General features: G+C 36.7%; 1 protein-coding gene across 8 annotated transcripts in view; it reads right to left on the reverse strand.

The window, feature by feature from the left end:
- LOC127947096 (calcium-dependent secretion activator 2) overlaps nucleotides 1-19672 on the reverse strand; it is a 149850-nt gene that overhangs the window by 13933 nt on the left and 116245 nt on the right. For 5 of the 8 annotated variants that reach the window (XM_052544038.1, XM_052544035.1, XM_052544034.1 and 2 more), the window contains exons 17-20: nucleotides 17349-17452; nucleotides 10176-10332; nucleotides 7672-7813; nucleotides 1513-1632 (exon numbers count right to left, since the gene is read on the reverse strand). In XM_052544038.1, the coding sequence (XP_052399998.1) occupies nucleotides 1513-1632; nucleotides 7672-7813; nucleotides 10176-10332; nucleotides 17349-17452 (523 nt within the window). The remainder of the gene's footprint in view (nucleotides 1-1512; nucleotides 1633-7671; nucleotides 7814-10175; nucleotides 10333-17348; nucleotides 17453-19672) is intronic. The other 3 variants (XM_052544040.1, XM_052544039.1, XM_052544033.1) reach the window with 2 other exon arrangements.

Genomic DNA, 19672 nt, shown 5'->3' on the forward strand with positions numbered 1-19672 from the left:
AAATGGACGAGTTTCTCGCCTGATGAAGAGACTCCCCCGGGGAGGAACACAAAGTTCTCGCCGAATCTAACAAGCAGCTAACCACAGAGTCCCCTCTGACAGACACCCACAGGACTACACCCACTACAGACACTGTTTCAGGCCTGAAAGCTGGTGTGCTTTTACAGTTCACACTCTTTAGGCTAATTGAGATGGATGTAATTTAACTTTCCGACATTATTTAGGCTCTCGTAGCTGTCAGACGTTCTCTTGTCGAGCGAGTCTGTTTACATCTCCGCCCGGATAAAGGTGTTTGAGACGGTGTATGAGGCCACTATACTACAGCGTTACCCTGATAACCCCCGATGGTAGAGAGAAAATAGTGTTGTGTTTATCGTCGCATGCTCACAGCGGGTTTAAACGCTCACAGATTGAACCAGTGATACCTGGGTGCTCCGCGTGTAAGAGAAAAATGAGTTTATGGAGACTGGGCTGTCCATGTGAATCATCTTTTCAAACAGGTTTCTATGTATTTGTCTGTCTGTCATAATACAAACACAACACCAATTTTGCTCACAAAATATCTGGCAAATGAATGCCTTGTCCAAAAGCATAACGGTGTTCAATTTAACCAATGAAACGCACAACAAAAAGCCAAAGAGCAGCTCCCAAAAATGATCAGTTACCAAGCCACTTTGGCACAAAACGCAGTAAAATGATCAACACAACACAAACATTTTCAAGCAATCACGTCACAGACGGGATCAATACACTCTGATGGGGATGGGAATCCTAAGCAATTTAGTGATTCAGATTCTAAACAAATGATTCTGGTCCCAAGAATGATTCTTTTGAGCTTTTGGAAGAGCCCAATGTCTTATAAATGGCCTTAGCTATATAAAATAAAAACAAATTAGCATTTTTTTTTTATTCAAGTACCAATTTTAAGCACTTAACACAATAAGTAGCAATTTCAGTAGAAATGAGGTAAAACAAGTAGCAAATTCATACAATTCACTCACTTGGTCTAGACTAAACATGACTACTTTAAAAATAACTAACTCATGAGAATCACAAACAACTGTTTTATTATCGTATTTTATCATATAAGTGGATCAATTTATGGCCCCTGAAGTATTAAGATCAGATTGGTATTTTATAAAACAGCTATTTGATTCCCAACCCAAGCCGACAGACAGGAAACACATCATAACAGTCATGCAATGGATGCAGTTTATAGGTTCTGAAATTGGAAGTGTGACTGATTGAGCTAAAAATTATTATGTAATGAATTACATTTAACTCACAAATGCTTATTATAGCAATAACTGAGCTTCATCAGACCAACAACTGAAAGGATCATTTGGCTTATTTACCAATAGGCTACATTACAAATACATATCCCACACTATCTTCCCATGATTTAAATATATTTGAATAGTTGTAAGGCTCGCTTTGCGTATGTTTTGTGGCTATAATAAGCATGTGTCAAGAGCAGTAAGCAGTGATGGTGCCCAGCTGGCCCATACACACGTGCTGTCACACTGCGGCCCCATCCAGGAAGGGGCTGAGAAGCTGGGCATCTGAGGGAGGTTCAGAGGCAGGTTGGGAACCCTGGGCAGTGGAACACTTGGCAGATTGTTGGTGATGGTCCTGCCAGAGATCAGAGAGCAAAAGAGCAGAAAGCCCTGAGAGGAAGCTGACAATAAGACAAGAGAGCAGAATAACCAACAGCTGACTGATGAATCATTCTGAGGCGTCGGACGCTCACTGACAGGAAAGAAATCCACCTTAGCTGGAGAAGATGGCATGTCTAATGAGACGCAAATGAAGACGGGCATACAGTCAGTCCAATGTCATGTTGGAAGCGTCATGTTCAGTTTTGAGCCGCCAGATATAGAAACCCTAGATATAAAATAATTTTTTCTTTTTCTTTCAATATGTAAAAACATTACTAGAATAGATAGCAGCTAACACTCTGAAAAGTTCATGTCTACTTTGTTGTAAAAGAAAAGTAGAGTTAAAGCTTCAATTAAAAAAAACAATTATAATTAAAGCTGCAAGCAGGGATGAACAGGCCCTCGCACCCAGGCTCACCGGCAGCGAGTGGCTTTAGTAAATAGGTGAACGGTGAGAAATATGCGTTTAAACTCATAAATATAAGTAGAATATATTAATGTTTATTCCATATATGTGCCAATCTTCCTGTTGCCAGCAGGTGGCGCTATCATTATAATGGAATACTGGCCTTCATGTGTGTTCAGGGCAGGACTTTTATCGAACATGTGAAGTTTGTGGAAGATTGAACATTTTATGCCTGAGTTACAACAACTTCTCCTGCTGTGGTGAGACATCAAATTTTGTCATGCCGTTATGGACACGCCCCTTAACGAAAACTCAAGATCTTCATAACTGAACATTGCACAGGCCTTTAGATTAGACCGACCATAAAAAAGACATTGATTTCATAAGATTTCTAGAAATAGTTTGTCGCAGCGTAAAACATGTCACTTCCTGTTGCCAGCAGGTGGCGCTATGACTATAACTGAATATGGGCATGTAGATCTGTTAAGGGCAGAAGTCTTATCTAACATGTGAAGTTTGGGGCAGATTGTACATTGTATGTCTGAGTTACAGCAACTTCCTTTTTCATGGCGAAACATCGAAATTTGTCAGGCCGCCATGGACACGCCCTTTAACGAAACCTCAAGATCTTCGCAATTTAACATCGCAAAGGCCTTTAGATTTAACTGACCAAGTTTGGTGTTGGTCTGAATAAATCTCTAGGAGGAGTTTGTTAAAGTACCACCCCTGAAAATGGCAAAAACAACGCAAATTTTGCAGAGAAAATTCTAAATAACCGACTTCCTGTTGGGATTCGGATTTCATACCAATAGACTTTTTTGTAGGTATTGGTGTGTTACATTTGTGTACCAATTTTTGTACATGTATGTGAAAAATAGCTCGAGGCGCACTCTGTTGAAAGTGTATAGGTGGCGCTATCGAGCCATTTTGCCACACCCGATGGAACGGTGCCATGGAAATGCCTTTTAACGAAAACTCAAGATCTTCACAATTTTACATCGCACAGGCCTTTAGATTAGACTGACCACAAAAAAGACACTGATGTCATAAAATTTCTAGGAGTAGTTCGTCGCAGTATAAAATATGTCACTTCCTGTTGCCAATAGGTGGCGCTATGACTATAACTGAATATGCGCATGTCAATCTGTTCAGGTTCGGAGTCTCATCAAACATGTGAAGTTTGGGGCAGATTGGACATTGTATGTCTGAGTTATAGCAACTTCATTTTTCATGGCGAATCATCGAAATTCGCCCGGCCGCCACGGACACGCCCTTCAACGAAAACTCAAGATCTTTGCAATTTAACATCGCAAAGGCCTTTAGATTAGGCATACCAAATTTGGTGTTGATTTGAAGAACTCTCTAGGAGGAGTTCATTAAAATTCAACACATGGAAATGACCAAAATTACACAAAATTTGCTCACAATATTAAAAATAACCGACTTCCTGTTGGGTTTAGAATTTCGCTCCAAGAGTCTTTTTTGTAGGTATTGGTGTGTTACATATGTGTGCCAATTTCTGTGCATGTACGTGAAACATAGCTGGAAGGATGTTGATTTTCTTAGTATAGGTGGCGCTGTTGAGCCATTTTGCCACACCCTCTTCTGAATCCTATATCAGACAAAAATTTTCACCAGGTTTGACATATATATTAGTGGTGGGCATAGATTAATTTTTTAAAATCTAGATTAATCTCACTGTGATCTTGAAATTAATCTAGATTAAAATGGCTCATTCGAATTCTGCCAAAGGCATTCAGAATATGTGTGTTACCCAAATAAAATTGACAAACAGTAAGTCTTTGAGAAGGGGTTTATCAAGCTTCTCCAGTTTCCAAAATGCATCACAAAGTTCTTGAGATAACTGTAAACTAATTCCACATTGCACAAGGTGAAAACAACCTTACGCCTGTTTCACACATACTCCGTCTGCAGTGTGTATTTTTTAACGCACCCATGTTAACGGATTCCAGTTGCGTTCCAGGAGCGTTGCGTCTGCAGCAGTGCAGCGATCATTTACGCACCGAGTAGTAGACTGCAAACGCATCCTGTGTGAAAGCACATCGAGTCCTTGCTGCACCACATACGTAACACACACGGACTGTATACGCACTGCAGACGGAGTATGTGTGAAACAGACGTGAGCAGGGCTGTAGCTGGGGTCAGTTTCATTTTCTTGGATTAACATTACAGCAGCCAGTGCCTAAATTAGGCGTGGTCACTTTAAGAGACAATGATGATTTTTTTCTTCAACTGTTTACTTTCACTTAAGAAATAACTGACAGTTTTTTCGAGCATAATTTCCAAGGTGGATATTTTGACATATTTTGTATGTATTTGTTGGTACAAGAGCAAAATCAAATGAATAATGAATAAGCAAATTCGATGTTCAAGTGTTTTGAGACTTCTTTCTCTGCGTGAGCCCTGAACACCAGAACACCGTGAGTACAGAATTGGGCTCTTTCACATCTTGTTGTTTGTTCAAACTGCGATTTGTATTTGTTCGTTCAGGTGCAGGAGGGACTTCGAGGAGAACTTCGCAGAAGAGAGCTCGGTTCAGTGTCGCTGTCCGTGACAGCAGCAGTGGCCCGTCAACTGTCCTGAGCATCTTTTTAGGCTGGCTCAGCCAGTCGGTTATATAAAATATCAAGGTCAAAGTCATCATAGCTCGCCTAGACCCAGCTCTCAACCCAACTAGAGTAGATAGTTATAGATTATCTAGAATAGATTAACGAAAATATTTTTTTAATCGCCCGATAAGAGTCTCACGTTAACGCAGCACATTAACGCCGATAACGGCCCACCACTAATATATATATATATATATATATATATATATATATATATATATATATATATATATATATATATATATATATATATATATATATATATATATATATATATAAAATTAACTATTAATATTAATCTTATTATATAATATTATTATTATTTTAATTGCTTACAAATGATTATTCAAGAGTTAAAGCTTCAGTAATACTAATATATGATAAAAACAAAAACAATAACACCTATTATTATTATGTAATTATGTATTATTATTATTTTTATTGCTTACAAATGATTATAACCCCTTTGCGTGCAAACATCGCTGACGGCCCCAGTTTATTATTGTTTCACTTTCACAGCACATTAAACATCACTGTCTTACTTCATCTGGACAAACTGTGCATCAATGGAAAGTTTAAAGACTCAAGCTTCGATATTTGACCAATATTTTGATAAAACATTGTTGCAGTGACAGATATTTAGTGATTTATGTCAGGAGTGCAAAATAATAAATCCGTATTATGCCACATTTTGAATAGAAATTCACAACTCACTCATATTCAGTCACGTCGAGCGGTTTATTTGTGTTCACATAGACTCACTGAACAGCGTCAATAAGGATTTACAGACCAAAGATGCATATCTGCGGAGATATATGGATATATTTACTGATGTTTACTTCATATTTCTTCAGACAGAATCGTCATTTCTATTCATTTTCCACGGATTTACGCGATCAGATGATAAACAGCCTCTCCCAGCGATCTCTGTGTGCGTGCAGTAGTCACAGCTCGTGCGGTGTGTGACTCAGACTCTGATTGGGTCTTTCAAATGTCAATCTTAGAGTTTCATATCTGGACACCGCCCCATCATGTCACATGCTTCCTGCACACTTCCTGGTAGTTATCTGGCCAAAACAACACTGAAACACCTCTGTACACACAAAATATCCGAATAATAAACCCGCGATTACGATAGTAAAGCTTGGTATGAGAATTTCTTGAGATCTGGGGCGTTTTTATAAAAAAAATCGAAAATGTACATCGGAAATGCTAACTTGTGCAGCGATGAAAAAGGCTACAAATAACATATTTTTACAACAGTAAACGACCAAATTCCACCCCTGATCGCTAAAGGAAGTTATTATAAACACTCGATCGGGGTTTAAAGTGAGTTTTGAGTAAAAGTGTACTAATAATTTCATAAATTGTCAGATGTAGCTTGATGCTAACGTTAGCACCAATGCTACTAATAGCAGGTGCTTTTCTTCTTCATAATGCATTTTTGTCTCAATAATTCACGTAAGGTCGTAAGAAAATGTTTTGTTGTATTTTTATAGTAAGACTTTTGATAAATAAGGGCTAAATGCAAAGAGAGACTGAAGTGAGATCGCTGCTTTGTTGCTTTGTAAAGCCTGAAAAACCACAATCAAGGCTAATAAAGGTGGAATAAAAACAAAAGAATAATGATAAAAGAATAATGCGGATAATGTGTCATACTTGGCGGAGGTGTGAAAGAACCGTTTGGTGAGAACAATACAATCATGATTCGGGCAGTTTTCAACAGTGAAACATACACACAAAGAGCACAGGAAAGTTTACATGTGAGATCTTACAGAGATGACAAGGGCCATAAATCAATCTGATTAGCCTTCTCTAAAAACACACATGACATGGCCTTAGAAAATATTTCATAAAATTCACAGTTTTACAGATTCGATTATGAAATTTTTTATGAAGTCTTGGAAGACTTGTGGCCTTAGCTACACTGTGTTTTCAAACTCATTTCCTACATCAACATTTTTTAAAATACATTTAAAACATATGTTTTTAATATTTTTATTTTTGTTTTTATGTTTGAGCTTATATATCTCTATTATCATAACAGTCTGAGTGATTCTGATTCCTGAACAGTAAACTTTAAAGTGTCAGCTTTGTGAACAAAGGTTGATTATGTATCTAGTCAGAAAGAATCATGAGCAGAAACCTTTTTATTTTGGGTATGTAATTTCGGTCTCCATGCCAAAAAAGGGGGGTTACTAGTAAGGGGATAAGTGTTAAAATGTCAGTAATAATTAAACACAAAAGCTCATTATTATTATTAGTAATTATTTGTATTATTATTTAGATTATAAATTATTAATATTTACATTTTACTTACAATAATAATAAAGTAATAATAAGAAGAACTATAGATGTTAGAACTATAATAATAATTACAAAAATAAATAGGTAATTATTATTATTATTAAGAAAAAGAAACCCTATATCGTTTTGATTAGGTCAGAGGAAATTAAAGGCAAATTATTATTATGATTATTACTATGACTTTTTACATTAAATCACAGGGGACATTGGGATTCCAAACAGAAAAACAGTAAAGTCATTCTCATTAGAACATGATCATACGATCTTATGTAACGTCTAATAATCACAGCCAATGTTTTCTTAAGTTTTGCATCCACAGGAAATTGATTAGTCCATGGGATGATCACGACCCAGGTACAGGACCACACGTTCACTGCCTTGTTTTCATTCACATCAAATTAAATAAAATGAGAATCAACAGACAACTGTGAAGTGAATCAGAGAAGTACAAAGCATTAATGGAAAAGGATGAGGACAATCTTCGAGGCTTTATTTTTTCACCTCTCCTCCATCATCTTTCCAGTTTCTGAAACATGAACAATTTAATTGATTTGCTAGAAACAAACACGACACTGTATTCGCCTAAATTCAAGAAGAAGCAATCAACAAGAAGACATACTTATCAAAATGACATTGTACTCCAATGGCTTGACATTAAATGTGCTCTTACTTCACAGACTGCCACGTCTCCTGCTCAAAGCCTCGATGAATGGACTGAGCTATCGACGACTCCATCAGGTCAATGTAGCGCACCACCAGAGGGATGTACAGGTCCTGGAGGTGCTTATGGAACGTTCCATTGCACAGGTGAGCTGGAGAACATGAGGGACAAATGAAGATTTACAATATATTGACTGATGTGCAACTTATTGCATATGCAAAATATTGTGAGCAATGCCATCCACCTTATTCTTCATGTCAGACGAGGCCAATTTTAAATTTAATGCGTCTGGCTTCTGGTTTATCATATATTATTTTAATGTATTATCTTAATTATGACCAAACTGGTTTATATATATATATATATATATATATAATCCACAATAGCATTTCTATGACTTTCCAAAAGAGAAAAGAGTTATGATTAAGTTGGTCAGAAGAGAGAACGATGAAAGAAATGTACTGTCACTCCCTGATTTTTTAAAAACAGTTAATAATGAGCTAGTTTTCTGTAATTTAATACTGAGGTATGGCATTATAACTGTACATTATTATTTTTTTAATTAAAAAACAAAAAAATATGTTTCTTCATTCATATTAATTTATCACTTTTCTTATTTGTGAAATCATATTTCTATGGCCCTATGTTACTGGCACTTCCTTCTCATTTCAAGTTAATTGCATACAGCCTGAAAAATAATTAGTTGTGCAAGTTTACCTCTCATCTTTCCACAGTGAGGAAAGACAACATACTGTCTATAAAGAGTGGCACATCTTACCCCACTCTCCTGTACAAGTAAATGCACTCAATGTAATTAAAGCACACAGAAGGAAACAGGGGTCTGACAGAAAGAGAGAGAGAGATAGATGCATGTCTCCTCAGGCATCATTAAGTGTAATTCCCCTCTCTCTGTTCTTCATCATTAACACTAGTCTTTTTACTCTCATGGGTGTTTGAGCTCATTTCCCAACCATTTAACAATGATGAAACTCATTTGAGCATTTAGTGTCAATGTCACATTCATTTTTTTGTCATGTGCACACACCAAAATCTGTAAAAAGCATGCACAACTGAAATAAATCCCTGTCTGAAATCAGAAACATTTGAGATTTTATCCGTAAATATGCTAACTAACAACCTCATTTGGTTGCTCTAATGCTTTGAAATAACATCTGATGAATTAAGCACCTAATTAAGACGTACAGTATACACTCCAAATAAAAGAATTGTTAAGAAAAGTTTAAAAACTTGAGATTTTTGCATTTTCGCAACATCTATTTTAATTGTCCCAAATAATGCCACTTTATTCCGCCGATCTGAATTTGATCATCCACTCAATTCAAAACATCTCATTCAGCTAAAGAAATTCATCACATTAAGTCTCTAATTGTTTGGATAAAAATGTAATTCCTTTTTATATTGCTCAATGAACATTTTTTACTTTTGTGTCTAATATTTCAGAAACATTTCATGTGTACTTCATGAACAATTATTAGATACCCTCCTAATAATGACACTGTCATTATGAACCATAGAAATTATTCATTATTCTTTCATTATTCACTAAAAAAACTCACCAAGGCTGGATTTATTTGTTCAAAAACACAGTAATAATGCTTTATATATATATATATATATATATATATATATATATATATATATATATCAGTACTCCAGTCTTCAGTATCACATGATCCTTCAAATCTCCCATTTGGAGGTCCATGAAACACCATAAGTTTGAGTAAATGATGACAAAATAGGAATTTCTGGGTGAATTATTCCTTTAATACTTTGCCAATTTAAACAGACAAATGTAAAATATTTTTTTCCATTACAATTCTACCTTTGCGATTAAAAGAGCTTCATTTACGGAGATTAATTTAATGAGAACAGGGCAGAGGGAAGCGATACGACTGGATCTTCTACAAGCAAGTTCATATATGAAACAGTGTGGGAGTTCTCTATATCTTTTTGCCAACTGTCTGTGTTATTACAGGCTGCCATTTCCATTGTCATGCTCTCTAGATAACCGACCGTATCTATTCCAAATCAACTGCTGTTTCAACGAGACGGTAAAGCAAGTCTCTGTATCAGCGTCGCAAGTGTCATGCAAAACAAACTTTATAACTTCAACTTGGCTCTAGCTGCTGTTCTATCAATAGACCAAAAGCATAATTAACTTCATGTTGTGAAGTACTCGAAACTGTTATACAGAAAACGTCTTATTATTTACGAGAGATAGCAGTGCTGAGGATATGTCAGACACTCTGGGATTTGCAGAAACGGATTCAGGTATTTGGCCTGGAGAAATTGAGATAATTTACCCTCCATTGCCACTACCGGTCCCACTGTATATCTAATTAGTGTGTTGAGGATAACAGAGCACAGCATGTTAACCTGCTCGCCAAAGCGACACTGGTGTTAATGAGCACGCTTAGTAGTGAGAACATGTGAGCAGAACTTTGGACAAATGCGAGCGGAAGGGGGGAGAAAGAAAGATTGACAGTACACACGGTCAGTTCGGAGGAAGTTGTTGAGCAGCTGAAAGAGGGGGAAACTGTCCCAGGAGTCCTGCGGCTGGACGGCCAACGCTGTGTCCATGTCCACCGTGTACAGAGACAGGAAGGTCTCGGCGTGCTCCCCCATCGCCTCTGGCCACCAGGAGAAGGCCTGCCAAATACACACACACATGAACAGGTACAGTATGTGTGTTATATTAGAGTGATTCTTCAGTTAGGACGCCTTGGATTGTTTTATCAGGTTATTTTAGGATCATTGATATGCTATTATAGTTTTATTATTCTAGTTAATTGATTTTATTTTTATACATTCTGTTGTCAGAAAATGTCAAATGATCCTTCAGAAATCAACCTAATATGCTGATTTGGTGCTCAAGAAACATTTATTATATCATCAATATTGAAAGCAGTTGTGCTGCTTAATATTTCTGTGAAAACGGCGATGCATACGTTTTAGAGAATGTTTTAGTAATTTTGTTTGTCATTTTGATTTGTTCATTAATATTCATTTATTAGTTTGAGTTATATTAGTATTTCATGTGAAACTAAATAAAATTGAGAAATGCTACCCAGGCAATTAAGAGATATAATATAAATGTTAATTTATTTGGATACTTTATTTCAATTTATAATTTTACAAAGATGTATTTAATTATTTTTAATGATTTTAGTTTAAGTTAACAATTATAACTCTCCCTGGAACAAAGATCTGATCCTGCTTTAATTGGGCATCATTTTTTTTCCTTCCAATTTTTAGCAAAAACTGGTAAAGTCTTTGACTTGTGAAAACCACAAGAGAGCTGTCAATTAACATTTGATAAAAATAAAAATAAAAAGTTAAATTTCTCTATTGGGTACAATCAAATTATACACAAATCACAAAATTAATTGAAATATATAATTATAAGCTCTCACTTTTTCTTTTCTTTTTTTTGTGCAAAGAAGAAACTTTTCCTGATTGTAATATTTTTATACATTTATTATAGAAGGGAAATTACAATGTCTGAATGGAGGAAACTTGTAAAAATGTAACCTTTTAATCATCTCTAATAATCAAGAAATATTAAAGAGACATAGAAATAAATTAGTGAATAAATGTAAAAACTGAAATGTTTTTTATAAATGGATTCTTTCTTAAAATCATCCTAATAGATATAAAGGCTCTTCTAATAAGAACAGAATCACATATTACTACCTGAAAAATGCTAGAAATATGCTACACATTCTATGCATGTGCAAACACACGATCACAAACAATAATGTTATAACAGAGACAATACTGAGAGCTAAACATGGTATACATGGATACTGAAAACAAAGCTCAATGAAACATGGAAATGATCAAACTAAAGCCAGCAGAAGTCAAGCAATACAATGACGGGACCTTGAAAACAAGCACACAAAGATCGAGATAAATACAGTGAGAACAGAAGGTTGATCTGTGCCTACATGCTTGCTTAAAGTGTTGCTTTTAAACACTCTATGAACAAGTTTGGAAAAAAAAAAACCCCTAACTTTAAGTACTATACTTCTGTGTTTGATCAAACATTATTTGTGCTAAAGATAAGAAAAAAAGAAAAAAAAAAAGGAAAGTTTTGCTAGCACTTTTCTAAGCAGCCCCCCCCCCCCCAGTTATCACTTGGCACACTGAAAAAAAAGTGGTTTATCATTTACTTTGAATACATTTTTCACTTTGAAATTGGTATTAAATTGAACAATTACAAAGAAATGGCAATGACATCAAATTCTGATGTAAAAATTTATTTTACAACTTTAAAAAATTATTCTTTATAGTGTACATGCCAAATAGATGCAGAAATTACATTATTAAATTTTCACAGAAATCTCATGTCTACTATCAATAGTGTAGCAATCACTTAAAATCCAAGCAGCTTTCTATTGGTCAATGCTGCAAATTCACAAGACCATCTTTAACCTGATTTGTAATCAGCAGGGGGAAATTTTTCGTTCTTGCATTACATTTCTGAAATGACATTTACATTACATTTATTCATTTAGCAGACGCTTTCATCCAAAGTGACTTACAGATGAGGACAGTGGAAGCAATCAAAAACAACAAAAAGAGCAATGATATATAAGTGCTATAACAAGTCTCAGTTAGGTTAATACAGTACACATAGCATGGGATTTTAAATAATATAACAAAGAAAACAGATAGAATATAAAAAAAGAATAGAGCAAGCTAGTGTTAGAGGTCTTTACACACACACACATACAATTGCATAATAAATGAAAAGAAAATAGAATACAAAAAGATTAGAAAGGTAGTTAGATTTTTTTAAAGAATAGAATTAGAATAGTGAGTGATAAAGTTAGAAGGTCAAATAAAGATGGAAGAGATGTGTTTTAAGCCGATTCTTGAAGATGGCTAAGGACTCAGCTGCTCGGATTGAGTTGGGGAGTTCATTCCACCAGAAGGGAACATTTATTTAAAAGTCCGTAAAAGTGACTTTGTGCTTCTTTGGGATGGCACAATCAAGCGACGTTCACTTGCAGAACGCAAGCTTCTAGAGGACACATAAGTCTGAAGTAAAACAAACATCAATGCCTTGAATTTTATGCGAGCAGCTATTGGAAGCCAGTGCAAATTGATAAACAGAGGTGTGACGTGTATTCCCTTTGGCTCATTAAAAATTAATCTTGCTGCCGCGTTCTGAATTTATTGTAAAGGCTTGATAGAATTGGCTGGAAGACCTGCCAAGACCATTGCAATAGTCCAGCCTGGACAGAACAAGAGCTTGAACAAGGAGTTGTGCAGCATGTTCCCAAAGAAAGGGCTTGATCTTCTTGATGTTGAATAAAGCAAATCTGCAGGATCGGACAGTTTTAGCAATGTGGTCTGAGAAAGTCAGCTGATCATCAATCATAACTCCAAGGCTTATAGCTGTTTTTGAAGGAGTTATGGTTGGAGTGCCTAACTGGATGGTGAAATTGTGATGGAACGAAGGGTTTACTGGAATCACAAGCAGTTCTGTCTTGATAAGGTTGAGTTGAAGGTGATGGTCCATCATCCAGGAAGAAATGTCTATTAGACAAGGTGAGATGCGAATAGCTACCGTCGGCTCATCAGGACGGAATGAGAGGTAGGTAAATGACTGGACTTCACCTGCAAAATACTGCAGAGCAACTTTAAATTTGAATGCAATTTTCCACTAAAGAAGGTATTATCCATATTTAGGATAATATAATATAATATAATTGATAAAATCATTACATTTTTGTAATTACTAGCAATTTTTTTTTAATCCTCATCCCCACCCACCCAGTGTAGTTTATACTATGGGAAACAGATGGTTAAGACCACCTTATGAACTGGAAATGACATCCGACTATCAATTTCAACCTCTTTTACATACATAAACATTCAACATATTTAAATGTGGAAGGTAACAATAACATGCATATAAAATCAAGTATGTATATTTTTAAACCATTCCACTTTTGTAAAAGGCTACTATAGAAAGCAGAAAGTAGCTGAATACTGCTATTGAAAAGGCTAAAGTTCAAAAAAGGACAATTAGCCATCCACGTGTCTTTTATGGTCGACTGCAGCAGACCAGAGCTGATAAATCCTGCTGAATTCTCCTGAGAAAAGGGAAAAATTCATTGCAGTCAACCTACATTGTGTCGAGCTCTTTATTGTCTGCCAGTATGTGCACTGAAGGCCCTTCTGAAAAGATCCAAGTCTATCAATGCATTTCTCTCTTTGCATTCTTCCACAGGCTGATTCCTGGGGATGGCTGCAGCTAACTTAATTGAGTGCCCGTCAAAGAAAGCCACTCCATGTTGTCTTGTATTCTTTACTCTGGGTGCGAGCCAAGAACTTTCTGTCCAAAGCAGTCAGCGTTGAGCAATAGGGATAAAAGTGCAATCAGTCACGGTGAAGAATATGTGGTGATGAGGAGAATGCTGACTTATTGAAGAGTGCTATTGTGTATGGATATCGGAGTGTGTGTGTGTGTGTGTGAACGTCAATCTTGTCTGACTTCATGTTTTACAGTCGCTGGCCTTGAGGGAGCTTGTCTTCAGGGCTTTCAGAGGCAGGTTTTGAACAGCATAGAGCTGGCATGCAGAAAAACAAGCCGTTCACCGCTGTATGTGTTTCAATTTAAAACATACTCGAAAACTCCTTTCACCATTAAACTTAAAAAATATATTTTTAATAACTAGACTGGGCTCTTTTTTGTTGCTTCTGTGAATGGGTCTGGATTGTTGGCTAGTGAGTTAAACTAGTCAAACTGAAAAATATGTTTTGCACATTCTTACTTAGCTTTCTGCCTTATTTCATCAAGTAACTGACATTACAGATCGATATGTTATCTCAAAATGTCCTTTCAAGAAGTTACAATAAAAAAATAAATGAGATAGTAGGTCTCATTTATAATCATTGTGCACAAATGTTCAAATTGATTTATGTTTGCAGAAAGGTTCTCCAATAAACTTGAAACCAGATCCACAACATGTGCAGACACACATCAGTTCTTATCCTAGTTATAATTTCTATAGTTGATAATTAGCATAATACACACACAAACCATCTCAATATAAAGGCTTTCTTAAAAATGCATATGATTTGGTGCATTTATATGCAGCATTACTTAATATTTATATTAAATATAAATATTGCATAACCTACGAATAAAAATATTTTGAAAATATAAAATAACTAATATATATTTGATATTTTAGAGCGGATGTACACCTAGCCGAATCTGTAGGGGGCGAGAACGAGTCTTTAAACCTGTGTGTATGTCTACTGTGAAATTACCACATCAAACGTGACATGCTAACATGGATGCAGCTGAAGCAGCCGGGTTTGCTCCAGGGATTTTTTTTTTTTTTAGAGAAGCTTCCCAATGGAAACCTCTACAAGACGCACGCCTGTTCCACACATAAGTTACTCCGTCTGCAGTGCGTTTGCAGTCCTTGTGCATTCCATATGCGGTGCAGAAGCAGCACGGACTCATACTCATTGTGCTTTAACACAGGACACGTTTGCAGTCCGCTACTCGGTACGTGAATGTGACGACTGGGGCGGGGCCGAGAGACGTGGGAACGAGGAGGGAGGCCAGGTGTAGTGATTGGAGATGAGCTGCACCTGCGCCCCACCACCGGTCTCGAGCCACACGTAGGAGATGGAAGGATATAAAACTGGAGCGACGACCGTGAAGGACGAGAGAGGTCCAGGCCTGGGACATTATTTTATGTTTTGCTTTTTATTTATGCGCACCAGTCGTCCGTGAGGGGCTGGTGCGCTGTTTTGTGTTTATTTTTGTCATTAAAGTTTCATTTTAATTGTGCGCCGGTTCCCGCCTCCTTCTTCCGGATGAATATGGAGATTTTATTATTACAGTGAACAATCGCTGCACTGCTGCAGACGCACCGCTCCTGGAACGCACTGACAGACCGCAACCGCGTGAGCGCTGGAATACGTTAACATGGTTGCATAAAAAATACGAAACGCATACGCACTGCAGATGGTGTATGTGTGAAACAGGCGTAAGGTTGTTTGCGCCTTGTGCAATGTGGAATTAGTTTACAGCTTTCTCAAAGCACTTTGTGATGCATTTTGGAAACAGGAGATGAGCCCCTATGGTATTCATTCATATCAAATTATAAAATATCAGACTTTATATTCAGGTAGGAAAGAGATTTTTTTTATTTGATCAAAAATACAGTAAAAATATTAAATATTATAGCAATTTAAAATAATGGTTTTGTATTTGAATACATTATAAAATGTAATTTATTCCTGTGATGTCATGCTGAATTTTCAGCATCATTTCTCCAGTCTTCAGTGATCCTGCAGAAATCATTCTAATATTTCAAGTAAAATTTCTTATTCTGAATATTTTTCCTCAAGATTCCTTCATGAATGGAAAGTTTATTTGAAATGGAAATTTTTTATAACACTTGAATGTCTTTACTCTAGCAATTTAATGCATTCTTGCTTTATAAATGTATTAGAAAGTATTAATTTTAGGATTTTTTTCAAATAATAAAATATTACATTTACATCCAATCTTAATATCCAATCTGCTTCTAAAAGCATGAACGATAAAATGAAGGTGGCCGATAGTGTATTTCTTGCTAATAATAGCACAACATAACACGAGAGTGAAATAGATGATACTTACCTCTCTTCCCTAATGCATTTACAAACATAGGAGTGGTAGAAAGAAAGAGAGAAAAAAAATATTAGACAGACAAACATTGTTTTCTTCCAATTATTCCACATATGCAATCCTATGCATAGTGAACACTGACACACTGTACACAATATATTAGACAATGTTTTACTCCTTGCTTTCACTGTACAAATTGTGAGACTGAACATGATTTCTCTAATGTAGATCTGAACGCAGAACGCACACACACCTTGATGTTTCCTTAGTGACAGCATGTGGGACATCTGTCTTGTTAGACAAGCGTTTTGGCATCATTGTCTCTGTCGTTTATGACAGCTGTTGGAAGCTTGCGGACTAAAAATAGCTCAATAGCTCGCAAGCAGATGTCTAGATTCACATTTTGATTTAGTAAAATGATCAGCATCTCTGTGAACAAAGCCTGAACACCTAGGATTGATCGGTTTCCTTCGATCTTTTATGTTTTTTTAATGTTGATGTGAGAGTGTTAGCGGGCGCTGGCCCTGTGCAGATGGGCCGTGGGCGTTGTTTTCCTGCACCGCTACCATGAGCTGGCATTGGACGGGTAAGCTGTCATTCGCTAACAGCTGTTATGGCAGCGTGGCAAAGTAAATGGACAGCGAGACGGTAAATGATCACAAGTCTGCTCTGAAATGATCATGCAATACCTTCTGGAGCAACATGCAACGCCAAAAGGCCGATGATAAACAAAGACTGATTCTCTGTCTACGTGACTATGGGCTTCTTTGAACATATGTTGTAAAAGGACTAGAAGAGACATCACAAGATCAATGGCAAATTCACCATGTTGCTGGTGCTTGAATATTGCATTGAATATTGAATATAAGAAAAAAAGGAAGAAAAAGCATTGATACAAAGATGTAAGGAAAATAAATGAAGGCTTTCTCAGCAGGAAATAGGTTAGACAGATACAACATGCCACTGGCTGATCTTCAAAATCACTAACAAGTCTTTCTCAAGATATGTCCTGTGTGTTTACCTCAGAGTGATGCTCGTCATTCTGTTGTAAGACCTCCATACACAGCTCTCCTAGTCTTATCATGTCCTCCAGCCTTTTCTCTGGAGACGCCTGACTGCTATCTGCTGAAATACAGACATCAGAAGATTCACACGAGATGTCAACCACTCCAGACTGTTCATAGTTTGAGTAAGATCTGAAAACACGGTATAAAAAGGGCTCAACAATAAGGATTTGGTCAGCTACACTGTAAGAAATGATTGTGGAATCTAACAATTTTGAGTTTAGGTTTAAAACATCCCTGGATATAACTTGCTGAGATATCTCAATATCTCAAATATCCAAGTTGTCAACAAATTCAAGTTGACTAAACTTCAGATTTTTGAGTTGGCATGTACACCAGTGATGGTGTACATGCTGAGTTGATCCAAAATGAGCGTGTGCCTGCGGTCACCCACGGTTACGAGTAATCCAAAAATATTTTTAATGATATTCGTGTTGCGGTCGGTCGGGTCGTTTGAAATAAAGATGCCATTTAAACCTTTGAATTTATATAGTACTAGACACAATTTTGAAATACATTGGCCTACAATTTATTGGCTGAATAACTGGCGCGATTATAGAGTGACCACCTGTCCCGCTTTACATTGTACTGTACAGCAATTTTACCCTTTGTCCCACCTCACGCAAATTCAGCATCTGTCCCACTTTTCATTCGAACCTGCCTAATAAATACACGGATACGTCCATAGGCGTACTGTTAACTTATGTCCAATAGTTCAGAGGAGAGAAATAAAAGCGGTAGTTGATAAGCTGAGTCGTACGTCAATCAAACTGTTGACTGGTGCATAAACGCCTCCTTAACATTGTCAACAATCTCAAATTAGAGCGCGCGCACACTGTTCGGTCAGGTTAAGCAGCCGTGGCCACAAAAAGGAGAAGATGCACTTTTAATAGGGAATGGACCGCAACATACTCTTGGTTAAGACCTGTAGATGTCAAAGCGGAGAGAGCTTTTTGCATTTTGTGCAAAAGCAGTTTTTCTGTGGGACATGGTGGAGAATACGACGTGAAGCAACATGGTGCATGAGTACCACAGAAAAAAAGCACATCATCAAGAAACATGCAAATCGGTGCAATCGTTTTTCAATAAACCAAATGACCCACAGGCTGACAAAGTTTGGGCAGCGGAAGTGACGAGCATTTATCATGCCGTACATCACACACATTCATATCGCTCTACCGACTGCAGTAACAAGTTAGCCCCAGTCATTTTTCCAGATTCTGAAATAGCTAAGGAAAAAGCTGTAGAAACTTTGGGTGATATTTTGGGTCAGGCGGTGTCTTAATCTTTTAGTCTGTGCATTTAAAAATAAATATAGGCAATATATTACAGAAAGCTTGAAATGTCTACTTTTAAACGGAAATATTCAAACCAAAATAATTAGGCTAATCTCTGATTATGTAATCAATATGAAATGTGCCTTTCTCTCTGGCGTTCATGGCGAGTCCGCTTCTTCAACTTCATCTTAGCTGCGACACAGAAAACACCAGTTTATTACTAAACAATTAATGAGTCCTTGCAAATTTATTAATTTGCATTCATAATCATTACTTTAACTGGTTATTTGTGGCAAGCCTTATGTGTGCGGTCATAACGCTTATTATCCTGTAGGCTATAGCCTATTTAAGTAATTAAATTAATATAAAGGGGCGACGCATTTACTACTTTAAAAAAATGCGGGTCAGGAAGCGGGTCGGGTACAATATTTTCTTTTTCTTTTTTTGCGGTCTGAGTTGCGGGCGGGTTTGTTGAAAACATCGGTCGGGTGCGGGTTGTTTATACATTGACCCGTGCATCACTGATGTACACCTAAGATCACTTGTGATATTCTTGGTAGTACATCTTGCCATGTAGATGTTCATTAAAATATTTTAAATTAAAATAATATTTATAATATAATATAAAAAAAAAAAAAAAAGAGATCTTCGAAAAATGACCAAAATCAGGGAACAATTACAGATACCTCCAGGATATTTGTGTTAACCTGGTGCTAACTTCCTTAATTATATGACAAACCCTATTTAACTGGCAGCATTCCTCCAATTTCCTTTATTTTGTAAATCAATGCCTTACAAAACAACAGAAGAAATATATTGTGTGACAACAGAGTACCTTGAATGGGGGTTGAATCGGAAGAGCTCTGTACTCTCACTCTCAACGCTCTCACTCTCAGCAGCCTCGGTATTCTCATTCTCACCGCTCTCACTCTCAACGCTCTCACTCTCAGCAGCCTCGGTATTCTCATTCTCAACGCTCTCACTCTCAACGCTCTCACTCTCAG

The sequence above is a fragment of the Carassius gibelio genome, chromosome A25 (assembly GCF_023724105.1).
Source record: "Carassius gibelio isolate Cgi1373 ecotype wild population from Czech Republic chromosome A25, carGib1.2-hapl.c, whole genome shotgun sequence".
NCBI classification, from domain to species: Eukaryota; Metazoa; Chordata; class Actinopteri; order Cypriniformes; family Cyprinidae; genus Carassius; species Carassius gibelio.